At 53.8% G+C, this 20060-nt stretch overlaps 1 protein-coding gene across 8 annotated transcripts in view; it reads left to right on the top strand.

Moving 5' to 3' along the window:
• GAS7 (growth arrest specific 7) overlaps positions 1-20060 on the top strand; it is a 214705-nt gene that overhangs the window by 139907 nt on the left and 54738 nt on the right. For all 8 annotated transcript variants that reach the window (XM_047831879.1, XM_047831877.1, XM_047831885.1 and 5 more), the window contains exon 3: positions 13488-13568. In XM_047831879.1, the coding sequence (XP_047687835.1) occupies positions 13488-13568 (81 nt within the window). The remainder of the gene's footprint in view (positions 1-13487; positions 13569-20060) is intronic.

The following is a 20060-nucleotide window of genomic DNA, read 5'->3' as shown; positions in this document are numbered from 1 at the left end:
GCTCTCACAGCACCTGCCTCTGGGGGGGTTCACTTTTTTTTTTCCTGGATCTCTGGGGCCAAATGGACTCTTTGCTACAATTTTTAACAGCACCACCTGCTTGGAGGGAATACCGGTCAACAGTGGGTCCTTTCAAGTCAGGAGTAATTTGTGGGTTGCTTTGATGGTTGTACCTTTAAAAATTTTTTTGGTTGGGGGTTGGTGCCTGGGTGAGTCAGTCAGCTAACATCCGACGCTTGATTTTGGCTCAGGTCATGATCTCACGGTTCGGAAGATCGAGCCCAGTGATATTTGGGATTCTGTCTCCCTCTCTCTCTGCCCCTCCCCTGCTTGTGCTCTCTCTCTCTCTCTCCCTTTCTCTCTCAAAGTAAATAAATATTTTTTTAAAAAACCCAAAATTTTCCCCTAATACCTGGAGACAGGAGGAAGCAGTTTTATTTTTTAATTTGGTCTTTTTTGTATTTTTAAAAATTCAATCCAAGTTAGTTAACATATAGCGTAGTAATGATTTCAGGAAAAGAATTTAGTGATTCATCACTTAATATGACACTCAATGCTCATCCCGACAAATGCCCTCCTTAACGCCCATCCCCCATTTAGCCCAGCCCCCCACCCACATCCCCTCTAACAACCCTCAGTTTATTCTCTGTATTTGAGAGTCTCTTCTGGTTTGCCCCCCCTCCCTGTTTTTATCTTAATTTTCCTTCCCTTCCCCTGTGTTCTTCTGTTTTGTTTCTTAAGTTCCACATATGAGAGAAATCATATGATATTTGTGTTTCTGTCACTAATTTTGCCTAGCAGAATATACTCCATCCTTGTTGTTTTAAATAGCAAGATTTCCTTCTTTTTGATCGCCGAGGAATGTTCCACTATATAGACATACTATATCTCCTTTACCAGGAGGAAGCACTTCTGCGGAGAGAACTCTGCCCTTCCTTGGCCCCCTCTAGGCCTGTGGTTCTCAAAGTCGGGTTCCTGGGCCAGCAGCATTACCTGGAGGTGGGCGGGGGGGCTTGTCAGAAATGCAGTCTCTCAGCCCAGACCTCCTGACTCCGAAACTCGGTGCCTTTACCAGCCCTCCAGGTGATGGAGAAGCATTACAGCAGTTTAGGCCCACCCTGCAGGCTGCCCCTGTTTGCAGCATTCTAGAATTTCCCTTAGTGGGTGAGGCTGGCAGGCCTCTTGGCAGAGAGGTTTTTTTCCAACCTGCTCGTGCTGTTTCCCAAGGAAATCTTACTTCATCAACTCTCAAGTGCTGCCTGTTTCTTCCCCAGCTTGTGTGGTCCTGTCTATCGTGCACAGCCTTTCTTGATGTTGGAGAGAGGTGGTGATGTCCAGAATCGCTGACTGTACATGTTTTGCACTGTTGGCTCCTGATAAGGACTTCGGTGTGCCCAAAGGAGCGGCCGGGGTCCTTTGTGATTCGGGGGCCGGATGGTCTTCCAGCAGGGCTCAGAAAGTGCCTTGGCGGTCGCCTCTCAGGAGGGAGGATGGCTTATTCCTGTTCCCAAAATAACCATAGCTCTTTCTGACAGTTTCCTGTGTCTTTGTGAAAAGCAGCACTCCGTGATTTCGAGCATTATTTATAAACATAAAGTCACACCTTTTACTGGAAAGTCTTCTAAATAAGGATCAGCTGTGCCGAGCGACTGAGGTTCATAAAGGCTGACTTTCTCAGAAAACAAATCAGAAAGGTGATGTATGGGTGGAAAATCCCACTTGGTGAGAAGAGAAGCTTCTGAACGGTTGAGCGGTGTGATTTCTCCATGGACAGGCTGTGGAGGTCCTCCTGGGGCTGTGTTAAGAGGCCCCAGTGCAGCATGACCACAGAAGAATATTCCAGATGTGGATCTGATGGCCTCAGGGCTGGCCTTGGCTGTTTACCGGGCAGTTTCTGTGGGCAGGAGAATAGAAGCCCGTTCAAACTGGCTTGTGGGGAAAAAAGGGGGCATTGATGAGAAGGATATATGGTGTCTCATAGAAGCTCCAGCTTAAGGACCAGAAATCAGGTGCTGAGCTGTTTGGCCTGTCTCTGGGACCTCGCGGTGTTATGCCTACTTGTTTCTCTGGGCTCGCTTTCCTTCCTACGTATTTCTCTCTGCAGACTTGCTTCTTCTCCTTAGCAGCCTTTTAGCAGAAACTGGCCGCTGACGGTCGAAGATACCCACCCAAGCCGTTCTGTGCTGTGTCCACTGGTCCAGGGAGTGGTGGCTAAGCAGGCAGGTGGGTCTACAAAGAGCGAGCTCTGGTGTTTGCACCCTTCTTAGAGAAGGGCCTTGATGATGTGTAACAAATAGTTCCATTTTGCAAAATGACGTTTCAAGGTTCTGATGATGATTTTTATGGAGAGTAGGGACAGTCTCTAGCTTTTTCCATTCCTTCCTTTTGAGGTCACACTTGAAAAGGGCTTTGCCAGCAAAAGAGGCGAATATATTCTAGTACACTCTCATGGACTGTTTTTTTCCTCCCTTAAAAATTTTATTTTATTTTATTTTATTTTATTTTATTTTATTTTATTTTATTTATTTTTGAGAAAGAGAGAGAGCGTGCATGCAAGCAGAGGAGGGGCAGAGAGAGAGGGAGACACAGACTCCGAAGCAGGCTCCAGGCTCTGAGCCATCAGCACAGAGCCCGATGCGGGGCTCGAACCCACGAACCGTGAGATCATGACCTGAGCCGAAGTCGGATGCCCAACCGACTGAGCCACCCAGGCGCCCCTACGTAGGCCCCTTTCGGAAATGCATCTGAGAACCTTTTGTACCCTTCTGTGCATTTTTGTACACTTCGCCATGTGTTTTGGACACGCCCCGCACCCCAGCACACCCTCATCCGCTTCATACCCTGGAACAACGGCATCATGTCCCCTGGGCATTCCCAGCGTGTCCCTGGAGTTTTCCTCCTCTAACAAAACATGCCCCCAAACATATCTTCGTCCTGATGCCATCACTACACCCCCAAAACTGTTGTTAAGTCAAAAGGCATGTGCATTTGGGATTTTGATCAATATTGCCATACTGCCTCTCCAAGACACTCCCAGCCTGTTTTTCCAGATCCTTGGTAACGAGGGGTTGTCAGTCTTAAAAGACATTATGTGTCCGGTGGGTAAGAAAACAGTGTCTTGCTGTCATCTCTGTTTGGGTTTCTCCAGTTTTGAGTGAGACCGGACGTCTCTTCCGCTTGGTAATCTGCCATTATGTTTCTTTAACACCACCCCCCCCACCCCAGCCACCGTGTATTCTTTGCTCGTTTTAGGTTGGACTGCTTGCGGGATTTGTAATTCATGCTATGTGAAGGGAATGGGAAGTCTGTCCGTTCTGCCTGATCCTTCTTTGTCTTTCCATCCACTCGTCTGTCTTTTCATCTAGACACACACACACACACACACACACACACAGACACACACACACACTTTGTGAAAAGCAGCCTTTGGCCACATAGCCAAACTGAGTTCTCATGTTTGCTCTGAGCTGAGTCTGCGTTCATTCCTCCAACACCGAATGCCCACTCTACCTGGTGCCTGGGAGACAGGGATACATTTATTTGACCCAGTCCCTGCCCTCAGGATACATCCATTGGGAGGGCTGGACTTGAGGGCAGGTGCTGTAGCTGAGGGACGAGGAGGTCATCCGTGCTCCCCATCCAGACCGTCAGCTGCCTGAGAGCAGGACAAAATTGTGGGCTCCTGGATCCCCTCCCCAGGCTTGGCACCTGTTCGTAGCTAGTACTCGGAAAGTCTGAATGGTGTGGACGAGGAGCACGCAGGACCGTGAGGTCACCTGGGCTCTCCCCGTGTCTGAACCGTTGGCCCTGATCTGCCTTCCGCCCTCTGCCAGCTCTGTCCCCATCAAGCAGCCACTGGCACCTTCCCTTGGTGCCTTTTCCCTCTCGGCTTCCTTCACCGCACACTTTCTCCTCTCCATCTCATGGTCCCCTATTCTAGGAAGAGTCTAAGGACTGAGCCGTGCGAAAGGGTTTGTGACAGTCCTACTCTAATTCGTGAGTCTGCCCCTGGAACTAGAATAGATGACAAAGTGCCTCACGTCAAAGCCGTGGCTCTCTGGAGACAGGTGTCGTGAGCCTGATAGTTTTAGAAGGTCGGGTAATGATGATGGGCGTTTGGGGAGTTCCTTAAATTACCCTACATTCCCGCCATGCGTCTTGCTTCAAACCTTGCCTGATCCTAACCCTCAAGTTTTGTCTCATTTATGTGTCTTCTGGTCTGTGGCTGGTTCTTGGGATAGATTACTATGGACTCTACCACTTGCCCCGCCTCCCCCCCCCCCCCCGCAAAATCTGGTTAATCACGGAGACTGGAGAATTTTCAGGTCCCAGGTCTGGGAATCTGTGTTTTTACCAAGTGGTCCCAATGACCCCGATGAGTCACCAGGTTTTGGGGAGACAGGATGGGAGCTCTGGCAGGTACCTGTGCGTAAGTCCCGGATTCCGAGGGTCCAGGCTTCGGTTTTGATAAGGTTTCTTTCTCAGGACCTACCTCCTGTTTGCTCAACCATTAAGTTGGGGGTCATAATATCTGTGAGCTGCTACCACCTGTTTTTTTCCTGCATTGCAGTCAACCCTGGTTATCCCTCGACTCAAGGTCAGGGATTCCTGGTGTGTCTGCCCGGGTGTGCACTCTTTAAGGGGGCTGACACACACCAGGGACCCTAAAGGGTTTAAAGGACAGGCTCAGAGAGTTCCAGGCGCCCCACTGGTGCCCCACGTCTCCACTAGAATTTCTCTGGCCATGGCTGGTCCTCCTTTTCTAGGGCCTCTACGTAGCCTGGAGCCAGCCACTGGTTCAGGCTAATGTCAAAGGGCCAGGGCGCTAAAGGGACTGCTGCTTTATTGCGACGACATCGCCAGCTTCTGTACGGTCTGTGAACCAGGCGTGAGGGTCCCTGTCCTGCCTGGATCACAGGCTTTGCTGAAAGGATCCTTTGAGCTGCTGGAAAGTGGTAGACCACTGATAGTGATGTTTCTTTGGCTGAGGGACACCCTCTACAGCTCAGACGTGCTAAGGAAGGCATTCTAGAACCTTCTTCTCCCTAGCATCAGAGAGGGAGCCCTACCCTCCCTCTCCCTTTGGGAGATGTGCTCTGGGAGAGCATGAACAGGGTCGAAAGCAGGGAGGAGGCTTTTGGGGTGGGAGGCTGGGAAGCAGAGAGAAGGAAGGAACGGAGAGGGTTTTGTTTTATTAATACTGTCGTTGTCGTTACGGGGCTTTGAGGGTTTCCTCTGTGTCAGGCTGTGTGTGGCCCACTGACTGCTCATCCAGCACCCCCGGACTCCTGCAATGTTATCCCTGCTTTGCAGTGAGGAAGCAGGCCGGGTGCCACGCCATTCATTGCCAAGGGGTTGACTTGGGATTTGAACATCTGTCTGGAGGACACCAATGCCTGACCTCTGAGGTGCATAACAGCAACTCTGGGTTGAGGACGGCGTTTGAAGCACCAGGGCAGGTGGACCGTCCATTCCTTTTTTCTCCTGAACAGCAGAGTCTTGGTATCACCCTGTCCTCAGAGCACGGGGGCTCTCAGAGCTCAGGGGAGCAGCCCCGGAGGCCACCGTGGTCACACGTGCACTGCCTGCGGCTCGTAGACACTGCAAATTGGGGGCCATTAGCTAACACGTCCCCACGTCTGCTCCGGGTCTCCTCGGGCTCGACTCCTGCCACGCATTTCTGGCTGCAACTCAAGATGCGGACTCGGGGGCCCCAGTGGTCCACGCTGCCTGAAAGTAAGGGTCTGGCCCAGGCTCAGGAGCCCTCCCTCTGGCGATCAGACGTAGGCGATCGATCCCACAGAACACAGTCCTGCTGACGTGCCCACTGATGGCAGTTTGCAAAAAGACTTTGCATGTTTCCGTTTGCTGAGAGGCCGCCTGATCCGTCCCTGCCGCTGGGAATCCGTGCTGTGTGAGCCGAGTTGAGGGTCGTTGGGGAAGCCCCCGTGGGAGGCGGATCGAGATAAAGCTTCTCATGCCAGAATCTCTTCCGTCAAGTGGCCCTTCCTGGGGGCCGTTAGATCGTCCAGGAACTGCCTTTTCACCCACAGGGTCTGAAACCGGCACGGAAGGGTCTGGTTCTAGAGCTGCGAGTAGGGGTCGTTACCTGGGCACCCCTTCTTGACCCTTCCCGAGTGGGACATCCCCGGATCCCTCCGGCATCCTAGCTGATGGCGGTGGTGCTGGCCGTGCTGTCCTCACTTGCATGGGCCCTGCCCCACTCACGCCACACTCCCCAGCTCCCACTGCTCCTTCTGGAGGGAGTTCTGGAAGAGCCCAAGCTTGTCTCAGTCTCTGGAGGACTGATAGGGTGGACACAGAGAGGCAGAACTCACAGATGACACATCTAGGGCACCAGAGGTGCTGAGGGGCGTGAGCCCAGGAAGCCTGCTCGGAGGCAGGGCCTGGCAGAGTGGCCACCATTGGATCATGTCCCTTCTCTGCCTCAAGCCCCACAGTGGCTGCCCCCACACGTCCAATGTTGCTGATTCCGCAGGTCTGTGACGGGGCCCGAGGGTTTGCATTTCTAGCCGGTTCCCAGGAGACACTCATGCTGCTGGTCCAGGACCCGACTCTGAGAGCCAGTGCCCTGGGTGATCGAGTCTGGCCCTGTGACCTCTGACTCTGGCCCTCCGCCTCCACCCCCACTTTTCAGCCATATAATCTTCCTTGCAGCTCTTTGAAAGGTGACAGATGTGTGCTTGCCTCTCAACCTTCTCACTTTCGGTTCCCTCCACCTGCAGTTCTGTTCCCTCACATACTACGTGCATGGCTTGTTACTTTTCTTTGGCGCTAGCCGGCTTGCAAAAGGGCCCCCAACATACCCAGTGCCTGTCACTCACGCTGCTCTGTGTCCCTCCCACATTCTGTCAGCGTTGCAAGCAGTAGAATCTGGTCGTTGTGATGGAGAGTCACTTCTACGGCTAGGTGATAAAAGACATCATGGTTTCTCCCTGCTCTCTCGGATCTCACGCTTTGGGGGCAAGGAACTTTGGCCCATCCATGTGAGCGGATCCAGCCCTGCTCAAGCCTTCGGATGATGCAGCCCCAGCTAAGATCACACTGTAACCTCATGGGAGGGCCTGAGCCAGAACCGCCCCACTAAGCCCCTTCTGGATTCCTGACCCTCCAGAACAGTATGACGTCGTAAATGCTCATTGATTGCAGCTGCTGCTGAGTCTGGGATGGTTTCTGATGCAGCAATGGAAACTTGCTAAACTACTTTCCAAACTTTACTCAACTGTGCATTTCTCGGGGAGAACTTCCTTGGCTATTCTTATAAATATTTATTTATTTATTTTTGAGAGAGAGAGAGAGAGAGAGAATGAGAGACAGCATCAGAAGCAGGCTCCAGGCTCCGAGCTGTCAGCCCAGAGCCCGACGTGGGGCTCGCACCCACGAACCATGAGATCATGACCTGAGCCAAAGTCCGACGCTTAACCGACTGAGCCACCCGGGGGCCCCTTGGATATTCTTCTAAAATTAAATCCCTTTCTAATACAATTTTTTTATCCCCCTTCCCTGCTTTATTGTCTTTAGCATGTCCTGCCATCTAACCTGAGAGCCTCACATCAGGCTCTGTGCTGACAGCGCGGAGCCTGGAGCCTGCTGCGGATTCTGTGTCTCCCTCTGTCTCTGCCCCTCCCCTGCTCCCACTCTGCCTCTCTCGTCTCTCAGAAATGAATAAACGTTAAAAAAAATGATTCTCAAACAGAGTGGTGCATAGACTAAAACAGGACTGTTTTGTGTAGCTCCTTGCACAGAGCTCAGGGAAGTTGGCATAGCGGGCACTTGGTGGTTCTTGCTGGCAGAGCGAGTCCTAGCTCTGCTGGTTCTCAACCGAGGCCTCAGTTTCTTTAGAAAGAAGGATTTCGTTTCTTAGAAAGTGGAAACGGTTGCACCCATTTCGTAGGTATTTGGGGACCGGGGAAGGAGATGCACAAGTAGATGTGCAGAGAGTTGGTAGTTCATTTCCTGCAGAGAGTGTGTGGTTGGAAGTCAGATTTTATTTAATTTTAAGAAGGGGTTGGGAATGCCCTCATGGGCCAGAGGCCCGTCACTGGGGTGATTACAAAGCCAAGGACCACGGAAACATGGGTGCATGGGAGGGAACCAGAGCGTCTGCTGCTGAGTCCCCGAGGGGGGAGAGAGGTGAGCGGGACCCTCTGGACGCTGACCTGGGTTCTGTGACTTGCTGCAGCTTGCCTTTGTGGGGGTGGCCTGATGGCAGAGGCCAGCCAGGACCCCAAAGGACCCAATTCCCTCTGGGCTGGTACCTGTGGTTATTTCACCTGGTAGCCACTGGGGGCAGCAGAGAGCCACCACCATAGCCAAGCAAGTGGACCGATGGGGAACAGGTGTCCACTGGGGCTGGACAGGGAGTAGGGGTTGGGGTGTAAGGGTGGGACCAAGCGGGACAGGGAGGGTAGGGCTCACACCTTCCCCAAAAGGCAAATCACCAGGACCAGTGGCCTCGATCCAGGGGGTCCTTGTGGCTTTCCCACCGGAAGCCGGTATTTCTAATGCAAGCAGGATGCAGTCTTAACAAGGGCAATGAAGTCCAGAAGTGACTGTTTAAAGTCACTAAGTCGTGCCTCGCTTCCTGTTTTATTATTAGCATTAGGGTTATTCTTGTAAGGAGGGGCCATCTGTGCTTTGAAACCCAGATTTACGTCTCTGTCCTCCTTTGAACTAGACTTTTCTCTGAAGGTTTTATTCTACATGGCAGCAACTGTCATCCACTGACAGGGAAATTAAAACCTCTAGCTCGTAGCATTGATGGCTTAGAGAGCGACTTCCCTGGGCCGGTTTGATCCACAGTCAGTCGATCTGTGTGTGTGGCTCTTCCTGGCTTTCGTGGAGGAGGTCCGAATTGAGTGAGGGCCGCCGTTAGGAAAAGCGTGTTTCTCGTGAATTGCGTTGGACGGACAGTCTCTCCAAGAACACGTCTCACTTCTCCAGGCTGACCTCCCCATATTCCCTAGAGCCTCTGGGGGCTGCGTGGTGACGATTCTGGTAGCAGGAGGAGTCTGGCTGTTTCTGGAACCACCTAAAGCCCCAGGGATAGGTCCCCAGAGAATATAGAAGAGCCTTAATCCAGGGTGACTCGGGCCCCCAACTCCCGCTTCAGTTTTGCTTTGACTTGGTCGATGAGCTCGGTGTGCTGTAAATAGATTAAGGAATCTTATTGGAAAAGATCTAGAAATGGCTTCCTCCCTGTGGGCGGTATGGTCATCTGGGGTGATGTTTCCTGCTGCTGGTGAGGTCACTCAGCCACAGTCCCCGTGGCTCTCTCCAGACATCTGCCAGGCCCGGCCTGGCCACCTACCCGCCTCAGACTTGCAGTGAGTGGCTTTGGGTTTTGGGCTAAGTCACAGCCAGCCAAGGCGAGCATCCTTTAGAAAGCATCCTCTAGAAGTTATGGTGCCCTGATGGCGTTTGGCCGGACAGATGTGGTTCACATGGGAACGAGGGACTCCAGCCTCTGGGGGGGCCTGTATATGACCCAGCCAGCGAGCCTTCTGGCGAGTGGGGCTCAGACTGCAAGCCTGCACCTGCCTGCGATCTCGGGGCCTCCTGCAGACCCTCCAAGCACATGATGCCACGCTGGCTTCTCTGCTCCGTCCTTAGGATTCCCAGTGGGGAGGCGAAGGGGACCCACAGGGGCAGCTGTACCCTGCTCTTTGCTCTCGGCGCATTTTCTCTTGTTGCCCGAGGGTCTCTGCCGCTTGTCGCCCCCTTTCCTGGAGAGCCCCAGGCTGGGGGGAGGAGGGACAAGAAACCGAGGCTTCTCTGCTAAAAGGGCCTTCAAGTCAGGCTGCTTTGTCTCCCCCAAGCTTGGTGGTGTCTCTCAGGTCCCAGCACACAGGTGGATGAATGTAAGAGGACGGAGGGGGCGAGTCAAGTCCTCGTGTCTGTTGCCGTGTCCTCTCTCTTTCCCTCTCTTTCCTCCCTCCCCCCAAGGCCACCAGGTCACATTTTCATGTATTTACTTTTCAGTAAGTTTCAATCCTTGAGGGGTCCCGAATCCCGCAGATTCAGTGGCCTCAGTGGGAAGGTTGCTCCGAGTCTGGCCCGACAACCCCCCCCCCCCCCCCCCCCGCCACCATTCCCGTGCCACGAGTCGCCTCCCCCTGCCGCCCTCTGGGATTCCTCCATTTGCCGCCAGGAGTCATTTGCCACTGTGTTCTTTTCTCCGTGCATGTGTGCTCAGCTCTCGTCCTGCTAGAATCCGAGTTTCATCTTGAGCGTGACCAGCTTCAGCTTTAAGAGGAGCTGGCCCTCCGTCATAGGCCCCACGTGGAGGCGGCCTGGTGAGCTTACAGAGGCGGCCCAGTGACCTTGCCGCCCTGCTCCCAGCCGACTTTCACGAGCCCCGATGTGGCTGCAGGGCCTTCTCTGAAATCAGGTCCATGGCATCAGCCACCAAAGGGGTAGAGGCCACGGTGCAGAGTGGACAGTTCCCTGGGGGACCTTTCCCACATGTAGGAAGAACAGGGCTTGTCTATCCCTAGAGACTGGAAGGGCATATCACATGGGAACCTACATTGTGCCGTCACGGTGTCCGTCCTTCCGTTTGCCCATCTGTCCGGGCACATAGACCCGGCTCTCAGGGAGGTAAGACAGGGGTCAAGGTCTGTGCTGTCTGAGAGGTGGGACAGAGTGCTGATTCCTTCAGAGGAGCTAGATGGAAGGTATGTGGGGGGGGCGGGGGTATGTGGCTGTCGGGGATTCTCAGGCCTGGTTCTCCGATGAACCTGAGACAGACTTAAGTGCAGGAGGCTCGGGGGCAGGGGTATACTCTTGGGAGGAACCCCCCGGGGAAGGGAAGGAAGCAGTAATGTAGTAAAGTCACAGGAAGGGCCCCTGCCAGCCCCTGAGAGCTCTGAGCTGGGTGGAATTGTCTGCCTCGAGGCAAGGGAATTGGTGGGCTTTTTACCCCCCAGCATGGGCCAGCCATTGTGTGGGCAACACCCCCTGCCCCCGATCCCAGATACAGCCTTGTGCCCCAAGAGGGACTCCACTGTGAGCCTCTGCAGCTGGGCAGCATTTGCTCTAGAGAGTTTGGGCATTTGACACCAGAGCAGAAACGCAGTCTGGGAAGGCTGCCTGGTGGAAGCGGCATTTTCGTTGAGACTTGACTAGTGCATGAGATTCTGGCATCCGGGGGGAGGGAACCATGATAGCAAAAAGGCATGTTGCGAGATCGGCAAATGGGCTGGGGTGAAGTGAGAGTTCAATCTGGACAGACAGACAGGGGCGCCCTTTTGCAGGGGGCTACAGGGTTTGGACGTTATTCTGTGTGCCCTGTGGGAGAGGAGCCAGCAAAGGATTGTCCCTGTTCGTGACCTGCAGCCAGAGATGGGCTCTGGGCTGAGCCCACCCACCGGGAAAACGCTGAGCCTGGTCTGCCCGTCCCTCCTTGTTCCTGGTGGCTGTTTCCCTGCTCCTCCTCTCCCTCAACCTCCCCTCTGTATTCTCTCCCTTAAGACATGAAGGGACCATATTCCCACCCGACTGACTCCTGGAGCCATAAACTCCTTAAACCCAAACAATGGGTTTAAAGTTTTAAGACCCCTGATTTGGAGCTGGAGTCGGGAGTTTGGGGGCCTGAAAGACCAGTTAGCTCAACCCTTTCATTTTGGGCGGAGAAGCCGAGGACCAGAGAGGCAGAGTGACTTGGCCAGGGCTGGACAGCAGATAGGCAGCAGAGCCCAGGCAGAAACCCAGTTCTCTCGAATCCTAATTGAGAGAAGCCAGTGGAAAGCTGTGCTTAATTTTGCTTTTGGCATTGGAGACCATTGAGTTCTTAGTAATAGAAATTTTCCTTAAATAATGTCATGTCCGTATATTCCACTGGCTAAAAATAACTCCACGTGGGCATTGGGCACGAATACAATGATTGCCTCGGTGGATCCCATTTTGATCTCATTTTGCAGAGGAGACTCTTGGAAGACCGTTAGCTTGGCCAAGCTTCCACTGGTGGTGGGAAGAGGGCGAGCCGGGATTCAAAGCCGGGCCATCTGGCCCCAGAACCACCACTGTTCATAGATGCTAACCACTGTACTTCCCAGCCGCTTTAATACGTTGGGAAAGATCCAAAAGTCGATACGTGGCAAGAAAGTACCGTATGATGTTTGTTTCATCTTTTATTTTTTATTCTTTAGTAGTTTTTTAATGTTGGTTTATTTTTGAGAGAGAGACAGAGCGCTTGCAGGGGAGGGGCAGAGAGGGAGGGGGACACAGAATCCGAAGCAGGCTCCAGGCTCCAGGCTCCGAGCGGTCAGCACAGAGCCAGATGCAGGGCTCGAACTCACAAACCATGAGGTCATAACCTGAGCTGAAGTTGGACACTTAACCAACTGAGCCACCCTGGTGCCCCTTGTTTCTTTTTAAAGATGTGTATATGGCTTGAAAATAAGTCTCCAGGGGCGCCTGGGTGGCTCAGTCGGTTAAGCGTCCGACTTCAGCCAGGTCACGATCTCGCGGTCCGGGAGTTCACGATCTCGCGAGATCTCGAGTGATCTCGCGTGAGTTCGAGCCCCCCGTCGGCTCTGGGCTGACGGCTCAGAGCCTGGAGCCTGCTTCCGATTCTGTGTCTCCCTCTCTCTCTGCCCCTCCCCCGTTCATGCTCTGTCTCTCTCTCTGTCTGAAAAATAAATAAACTTAAAAAAAAAAAAAGAAAGAAAATAAATCTCCAGAGATACCAAAATGTTGACTTAGAGCTGTGGGATTATGGGTGTCTACTCTTTTCTTTGTGTTTTTCTATGTCATCATATTGTACAGAGTGAGAAGGCATTCTTTTTGTCACTAGGTAACTTTAGGAGAAGTCGCTGCTTACAGTGGCAATGTGGCTCGTGTCGAGTTCAGGGGGCCATCACACGGCTGCAGTGTTAGCTCTGTTCCTGGCTGGGCATCCGGAGAAGGGGCAGGGGGCAGGGGCCAGGCCGACGTAGTGGTTGGAATTCAGACAAGACGTAGGCCTGGAGAGCCGGGAAGGACTTGGGAAATCAGCCTCACTTGACAGGGGACCCGTGTCTCTGCACAGACCCCAGGCCAGGGCTCCTTCCTCTGGCTTTGGGGTTTCAGGTGACAGTGGGCACTTGGGAGAAACACCTAGTTAGCGTCTGGGTTCCAGGGCACGAGACCGAAATGGAGGTACATGGGTCGGCAGCCTTGGGGGATCAGTGGGGGCTGGGTAGGGGGCCAGCGAGGGACGGTTCCAAGGATCCCAGCCGGAAGGCTGCCTCCTGTTCACAGCTGCGTGGAGAAGGGTCCCCAGCAGAGAGGCTCGGTTGTCGTGGCAGGTGGGGAGGGGATGACGTGGGAGCAGAAAGCCAGCTCCCGCCTCCCGGGCTTGGGCAGGACGGTGGCCCGGCCAGGTCCCTATTTTTTCCAGCTCTGCCATCTAGCTCTGCTCTGCGACCCTCTGGGGTTCTGCCCTATGACAATCTCAAAGTGACCGTGTTTCTCTCTTTGACCAGAGACCACCTGGGAACGCCCCAGCAGTTCTTCTGGGATTCCAGCCAGCCCTGGCCCTCACAGGAGCTCTCTGCCTCCGACAGGTACAGTCCACCCACTACTTTGGGGCAGCCGGGAGGGGCCACACACCCGCCTTCATCGGAAAGGCCAAGGCTGTGGGTTCTGGGGTCTGGAGCCTGGCGGGGGATCTTACTGGCCGATCCCAGGGAGCGGTCGGAGGATGGGCTCTCCCTGGCGATCCCGGCAGGACACTCCCCGAGGGTGGGGACCTCGTCTCCCCTTTTCTTCTGTGGGATCATCAGTCCCCAGACACGGCCTGGCTGCAACGAATGTCTCCACAGCCACAGAGGGTGTGAACCTCATTTGATGGTTTTCCAACCTTAAGCATCAACCCAGAGGCCAAAGTCCAGAAGGTGTGGTTGTGGTGGCAGCCTGGAATTTCAAGTTGGCAGCTTTGAAAAAACATGGGGTGTAGCTGGACGGAGGGGAAGGGTGGGGAGGGGGCTGGGGGAGGAACAGCAGCTTATGTGCAGGGTAGTGAGGGCCTGCACTGTCTTCACGGTGGCCCCAGATCAGAGGTCTGAGTAGCTTCCCTAACACATCACAGGTGACCCACGGAAAAGCTGAAATAATGAATGAATGAATGAATGAATGAATGAGTGGCTGTGTGAATGAATGAATGCGTGTGTGCAGACAGGCATAGTAAGTAGAAAGAAGACCCTTAAACCTTGGAACAGAGGAAGGGTCTTGGGTGCAGAGAGTGGGCTGAACACAGCCTGCCTTTCATAGTGGAGAGTCTTTGGACTTGATCGCTGGTGCACTGAGAAGTCAGAACACGATCAAAGTACGTTATTTAGGGAAATGAAAATGGACTACACAGGAAGCTCTGGACAGTCAGCCGAGGCGTGGGATGTTCCGGGCTTTTGAAATGTTTTTACGTACATCTTTTACCTACATTAAAAAAAAAAAAAAAAAAAAAAAAGGATTCAAACAGAAAGGAACCCTTTCTGTTTAGGTTTATGTATTTGTTTTGAGAGAGACAGAGACAGCGGGAGGAGGGGAGGGGCAGAGAGAATCCCAAGCAGGCTCTGCACTGTCAGGACAGAACCCGACGTGGGGCTCGAACCCACGAACCGTGAGACCGTGACCTGAGCCAAACTCGAGAGTCGGACACTTGACCGACTGGGCCGCCCGGGAGCCCCGGAAGGGAGCCCTCTCGGGAAGGAGGGCGATGGGGCATTTACTCCTGCTTTTCTAGGGCTGGGCTGAGGGCTCCCTGATGAGAGCCTGTCTCCAGAACCGGGCTCTCATTCAGCCTTGCGACCTGTTGTAGACGACAGGCTTTTCGGGCACGCTGCCTTCTCCGTTGTCGTTCTCGTGGTTTTGTTCTTGTTCTTTATAACAGGAGAAATGCCAGCGTGCAGAAAGTGAGGTGTGGCCCCTGATCCTGGCCAGCCAAGACGCTAGAAAGGAAACCCAGCTGTCTTTTCTGGCCAGAGCAGTTGGTCTGCGGCCATTGTGGCCTGCAGAGAGTGCTGGTGGGGCGGGTTGGGGGACTTGCCTTTTGAGTCTGTGGGCCCACCTCACTGGGGCCTGTTCTCCCTTGCACGGTCCCTAGCATCCTTCTGTCCCCTCTGTGCGGTTCGGGGGCCGTCTCCCAGGAGAGGGGCTGGCAGGAGCTGGCTCAGGGCCCTGCTCAGGTGACAAGTTCCTGCCTTCCCCTGATCAGCACAACCCCGAGCGCAGAGCTGGGTGCTGGGACTCTGGAGCTGAGAAGGGAGGGGGAGCCGGGAGGGAGAGGGTCAGACCCAATGACGAGAACTGCCAAAGCGTTTAGACAGAACGCGTGGACACCGACTCGCCCTCCTCTGCCCCCACCCGCCGGGGACCAGAGACACTTGTTCCCAAGGCCCCAGGATGCGAGGTCTGTCGACTTCTCTGCATTTGTGGGTGAATGCAGGTGGAAATTCTGCCTACCCTATTGCCCTTTGGCGACTCAGCAGGTGCATCGGCATTCCGAAGGCTCGGGGTCTCGAGTGAAGACCCTGTTTGATTCCGTGCTTCTGTTCTTTTGTCTGTCTACAACACCTGCACGGACTTTTTAAGCTGCTCTGCCCCCAGCAGGGTGGTTCTGAACTCTGAGGGTGATTTTGCCTACCGGTGGGCGTTTGGCAACATCTGGAGATAATTTTCGGGGTGGCCATTCAGTGCACAGAGGCTAGGGATGCTGCTAGACCTCTGCATTGCCCAGCGCAGCCACCCCCCAAAGGGCTATAAGGCCCACCTGTCAGTAGTACCAGAGTTGAGGGGCTCTGTCCTGGGGTGACTCAGAACACGGGTCGTGCACTGTTGGAGGGTCGCTCAACACACCGTGGCCCGTCGACATGAGAAGCCGCGGCGAAATCTGCAGAACCGTGGCTCACGGGCTCTGAGACCCACCTTTTGCAAATACCATGGAAGCCAGAAGGGGCGTCTGCTCGTTCAGTTAGAGGCCCCTTTGTTTCCTTCCCTGGTCGTCACGGCATCTTAGATTTAGAAATCACAGCTTGTCAGATTGGGGCCTCGGGCACGTCGCGTCTCCGTGCCAGGCCTGCTTCTGCCCATTTATACACGAGGGCCTGGAGGAGGAAGGTTGTAGCTCGGGTCCCGTCCAGCCCTCTGTGGATTATGACTCTTGATTCTCTCCCCCTTCCCGGGGCGTGAACGCCGGTCAAGTCTGCATCGTCCCTCTGGGGGACGGGAAGGATCCTACCAGGGAGGCTCCAGGAGCATCTGTGAGGTTTTGACCCCTTTTCTAGCTTTCGCAGGAAACCTCTGATCAAAAGAATAGAAGAGCAGCCACATTGACATTTCTTTCTACGGGGAGCACTAGGGTTTTTTTTTTTCCCCCAGGCATTCTCTCATTCGGTTTTAGAACAGTCAGCTTTCAGGAGGTTGAATTTCATTGTGGGAGAGAAACGGACCCGGCGAGGACACGAGGTTGCTTCAAAGCTTAACCGTCCCCACCCCCCCACGCTCCTGGGGTTGTTGACTCCTCTCCTGGCCACCACTCAAGGTCCTCTTCTTGTGCTCGTGCTTTGGAGAACGCAGCCGTGATAGACTTTCAAACCTTTCCTTCGAAGAATATGCCGGATGCTGTTCTCGGTGCTGGGGACTGCGCCAGAGATAAGCCACACCTCTGTGGTCCCTGCTCCCAAGGACCCGCATTCCGGTGGGGAATTTGGGCAAATAAGCCCAAATGTGAAATGTGTCGGATTGTTCTTGCATGTTCTCTTGGAAGGGGTTAAAGTGAGGGCCGCGGGGCAGCGTGGGACTGGAGAGTCAGGGACGGCCCCAGTGAGGAGAAGATGGTATGTGTGTGGGGTCGTGATGATGTGTTCTGGGTCAGGGAACGGCAGGTGCAAAGGTCCTGAGGCAGGAGTGACCTTGGCGTGTTTGAGCTCACAGAGCAGGCCAGTATGGCTGGAGGGTGGGCAGTGAAGGGTGGGGGGAGTGGTAGGTGATGAGGGGAAGAGCAATCAGCAGGGGCGGAGCCTGCCTCCCCCCACCAGCAAGCCAGAGGAAGGGGTCAGAACTTCATTCTGAGTGCGGTGGTTGGAGGTGAGGGTGACAGTGAAATGCGGCAGAGTTGTCTTCATGAGACATTGCCTCTTTTTCTTTAAGTGGATGGATTTTTTGAGAGAGCGAGCACGAGTGGGGGAGGGGGCAGGGAGCAAGGGAGAGAGAGAATTCCCCAAGCATGGTCACTGCAGAGCCCCACGCGGGGCTCAAACTCCAGAACCGTGAAATCATGACCTGAGCTGGAATCGAGAGTCAGACGCTCTACTGACTACCCAAGACACCGCCTCCTTGAAGCAGCCAGGCAGTACTCAGCTTAATCAGAATTGCTCTCGTTTGGCAGGGACGGGCAGGTCCGTCAGATGCCGTTAGCACAGCCAGCCGGGTTACCCCCCGGGGGGGAGCAAGGCCCAGTGCACCCCCAAAAATGGGATTCCACTCTTTGTGGGGTGTCACGTAGGGTCGGCACTGAGCTGGGGGCTTTTCCTTCACTGCCTCCTTTACGACCACCAGACTTGGGAGGTGTGTTCATTCCGTAGGTTTCCTGGAGACCTTTCGTGCCAGGCTTTCTGGGCAAGGTCCGCGTCGGTAATAAAGTTTAAACCCAAACAGAAGCACCAAAGGCTCCATTCAGTAACTGCTGCAAATATTAAAAACGATCCTTGGGCTGGTTTCATACCCTGTGTGGAGGCAGTGATTTATGGAGAGAGAAATTGTCACAGTGAGACGGAAGGAAAATACCGGGTGAAAAATGAGGTTCTGGGAGTTTCACGGATGAGTCCCTGGGCAGAACGAATGATGCCATAGAGCAGTGTCATCCATGAGAAGTTTCTGTGATAACGGAAATGCGTGTATCTACGCTGTGCACTGTAGTAACACTAGGCATGTGGCTAATGGATACACTGTGTCCAATGTAGCTGAGGAACTGAATGGTTACGTATTTTTACTTTATTTAATATATGTGTTTTTTGTTTTGGAATAATTAAAAAAATGTTTTAATGTTTAATCTTGGTAGAGAGAGACAGAGCGTGAGCAGGGGAGGGTTAGAGAGAGTGGGAGACACAGAATCCAAGCAGGCTCCGGGCTCCGAGCCATCAGCACAGAGCCCGATGCGGGGCTCAAACCCACGAACCGTGAGATCGTGACCTGAGCCACAGTCAGATGCTTAACTGACTGAGCCCCCCAGGCGCCCCTAATTGGCAATAATTTTAGGTTTACAGAAATATTACAAAGCCAGTACAGAGAGTTCTTACAAACCCTTTGCTGACTTCCCCTTGCTGTTAACATCACGTAACTGGGTGCATTTGTCAAAAGTAAGAGATTAATGTCATACGTTACTATTAACTAAATTTTATTCAGCTGTCACCAGTTTTGCCACTAATGTCATTTTTCTGTTCTGGGATCCAGTCCTGGATACCACGTGGCATTTATGTTTTAGTAAAAGAAAAATTTATTGTTTTTATTTATTTTGGGGGGGGAGGGAAGGGGCGGGGGGGGGGGCGGACAGAGGAAGTGGACTCCGAGCCGTCAGCACAGATCCCGACGCGGGGCTCGAACTCACGAACCGTGAGATCATGACCTGAGCTGAAGTCGGACGCACAACTGACTGAGCCACCCAGGAGCCCCTTGTGTGTGTGTTTTTTTTAAGGTTGGAGGTAATCGGTCTTTTACGGACTTGCGGTGGCGGTGAGGGGGTGGGAGTTGTCGGGAAACCCAGGTTCAGATTCGGGCTCTGTCCAGCCTGGGGGATTGCACCCATTAAGGGATCATCCTTGGGTGAAGAGCCTCCCTCCGTCAGCCCCCGGGGGAGCCCGATCAAAGGGCAATGAGCTGGTTCCCTTGCCGATCAGGGAGGGCCTGCCTTTGAGCTGGTGGAACCAGGCAGGAGCACTGTGCCCACAGACAGCTGTCCTTCCCCTGAGCAGGGGCCCCTGGGAAGGGGGCTCCCCCTCACCCACACCCTCTCCAGATCAGGAATCCCTAGCAGCTGTCCTCCCCAGCGTCGCTGCAAAGCAGGACCCTCCATTCACTGCAGAATTAGCAAGTTACCAGGCCTAGAGAGGCCTCCGTGGCGGCCCTCAGCTAGACCTCGCCATCGACTTCAAGGAAGGCGGTTCACACTTCCGGTAGGCAGGAGGGCTCGAGTGTGGTTCCTAACTCCGTGATTTTGTCAGCTCAGGCAAACCAGTTGAACCTTTGGTGCCCTGGAGAATAGCCACAGGCTTTCAGCCATTTACAACCCCGGGGACGGATGTGTTGTGAGTTCTGTTTTGGGGGAATACAGTTTTCATTCTAGACAGTCGGTGAAGACAGTGAGGCCCAGGTGGGCAGACAGATGTTTCCAGACCAGAAGGCCGTCATGTGAAACTGCTCCCCCGGACAGAGCTGGGTAGATGCAGCCTCCCTCCACCTTACAGGGTGTGGTGAGGGTGGGAGGCAGGGGCATGGTGAGGGTGGGAGGCAGGGGTGTGCTGAGGGTGGGAGGCAGGGGGGTGCCTTCAGAGGTGCTGAGCACAAAACTGGCCCCCCGAGTCTGCCTGGGTTGGCCTGCCCTCAAAACCTGCCTTCCTGCAGCCACAGCTCTTCCCAAAGTGGGTTCCATGGTATTCTTGCTTTTTGGCCCAGAATGGGTTCTTCGGCGCCCATGTAAGTGTAGGAATGCCACGCACCGTTGCCTTGTGTGAGGTTCACGGAACACGTCAGCGTCCAGGAGCACACGTGGCGGCTTCACGGATGGGGGAGGTTTCTCCAAATGGAAGGTTTGTGCAAGCCCTGTGTTGAGAAAGCCCGTCAGCGCCATTTTGTTCCAACAGCATTTACTCACTTCGTGTCTCTGAGTCACGTTTTGGTAATTCTCTCAATATTTCCAACTCTTTCACTACAATGATATATGTTACAGTGATTTGCTTTGTGATCGGCGATCTTTGATGTTATTGTTGTGATTGCGTTTGGGGCATCACAAGCCGTGTGCGTATAGGTCAGTGAACTTCACTGATAAATGTTGTGTGTGTTCTGAC

The sequence above is a fragment of the Prionailurus viverrinus genome, chromosome E1 (assembly GCF_022837055.1).
Source record: "Prionailurus viverrinus isolate Anna chromosome E1, UM_Priviv_1.0, whole genome shotgun sequence".
In the NCBI taxonomy this organism is placed as follows: domain Eukaryota; kingdom Metazoa; phylum Chordata; class Mammalia; order Carnivora; family Felidae; genus Prionailurus; species Prionailurus viverrinus.
Note: the sequence above shows the minus strand (reverse complement) of the source record. Positions and strands in the feature narration are given on the sequence as shown.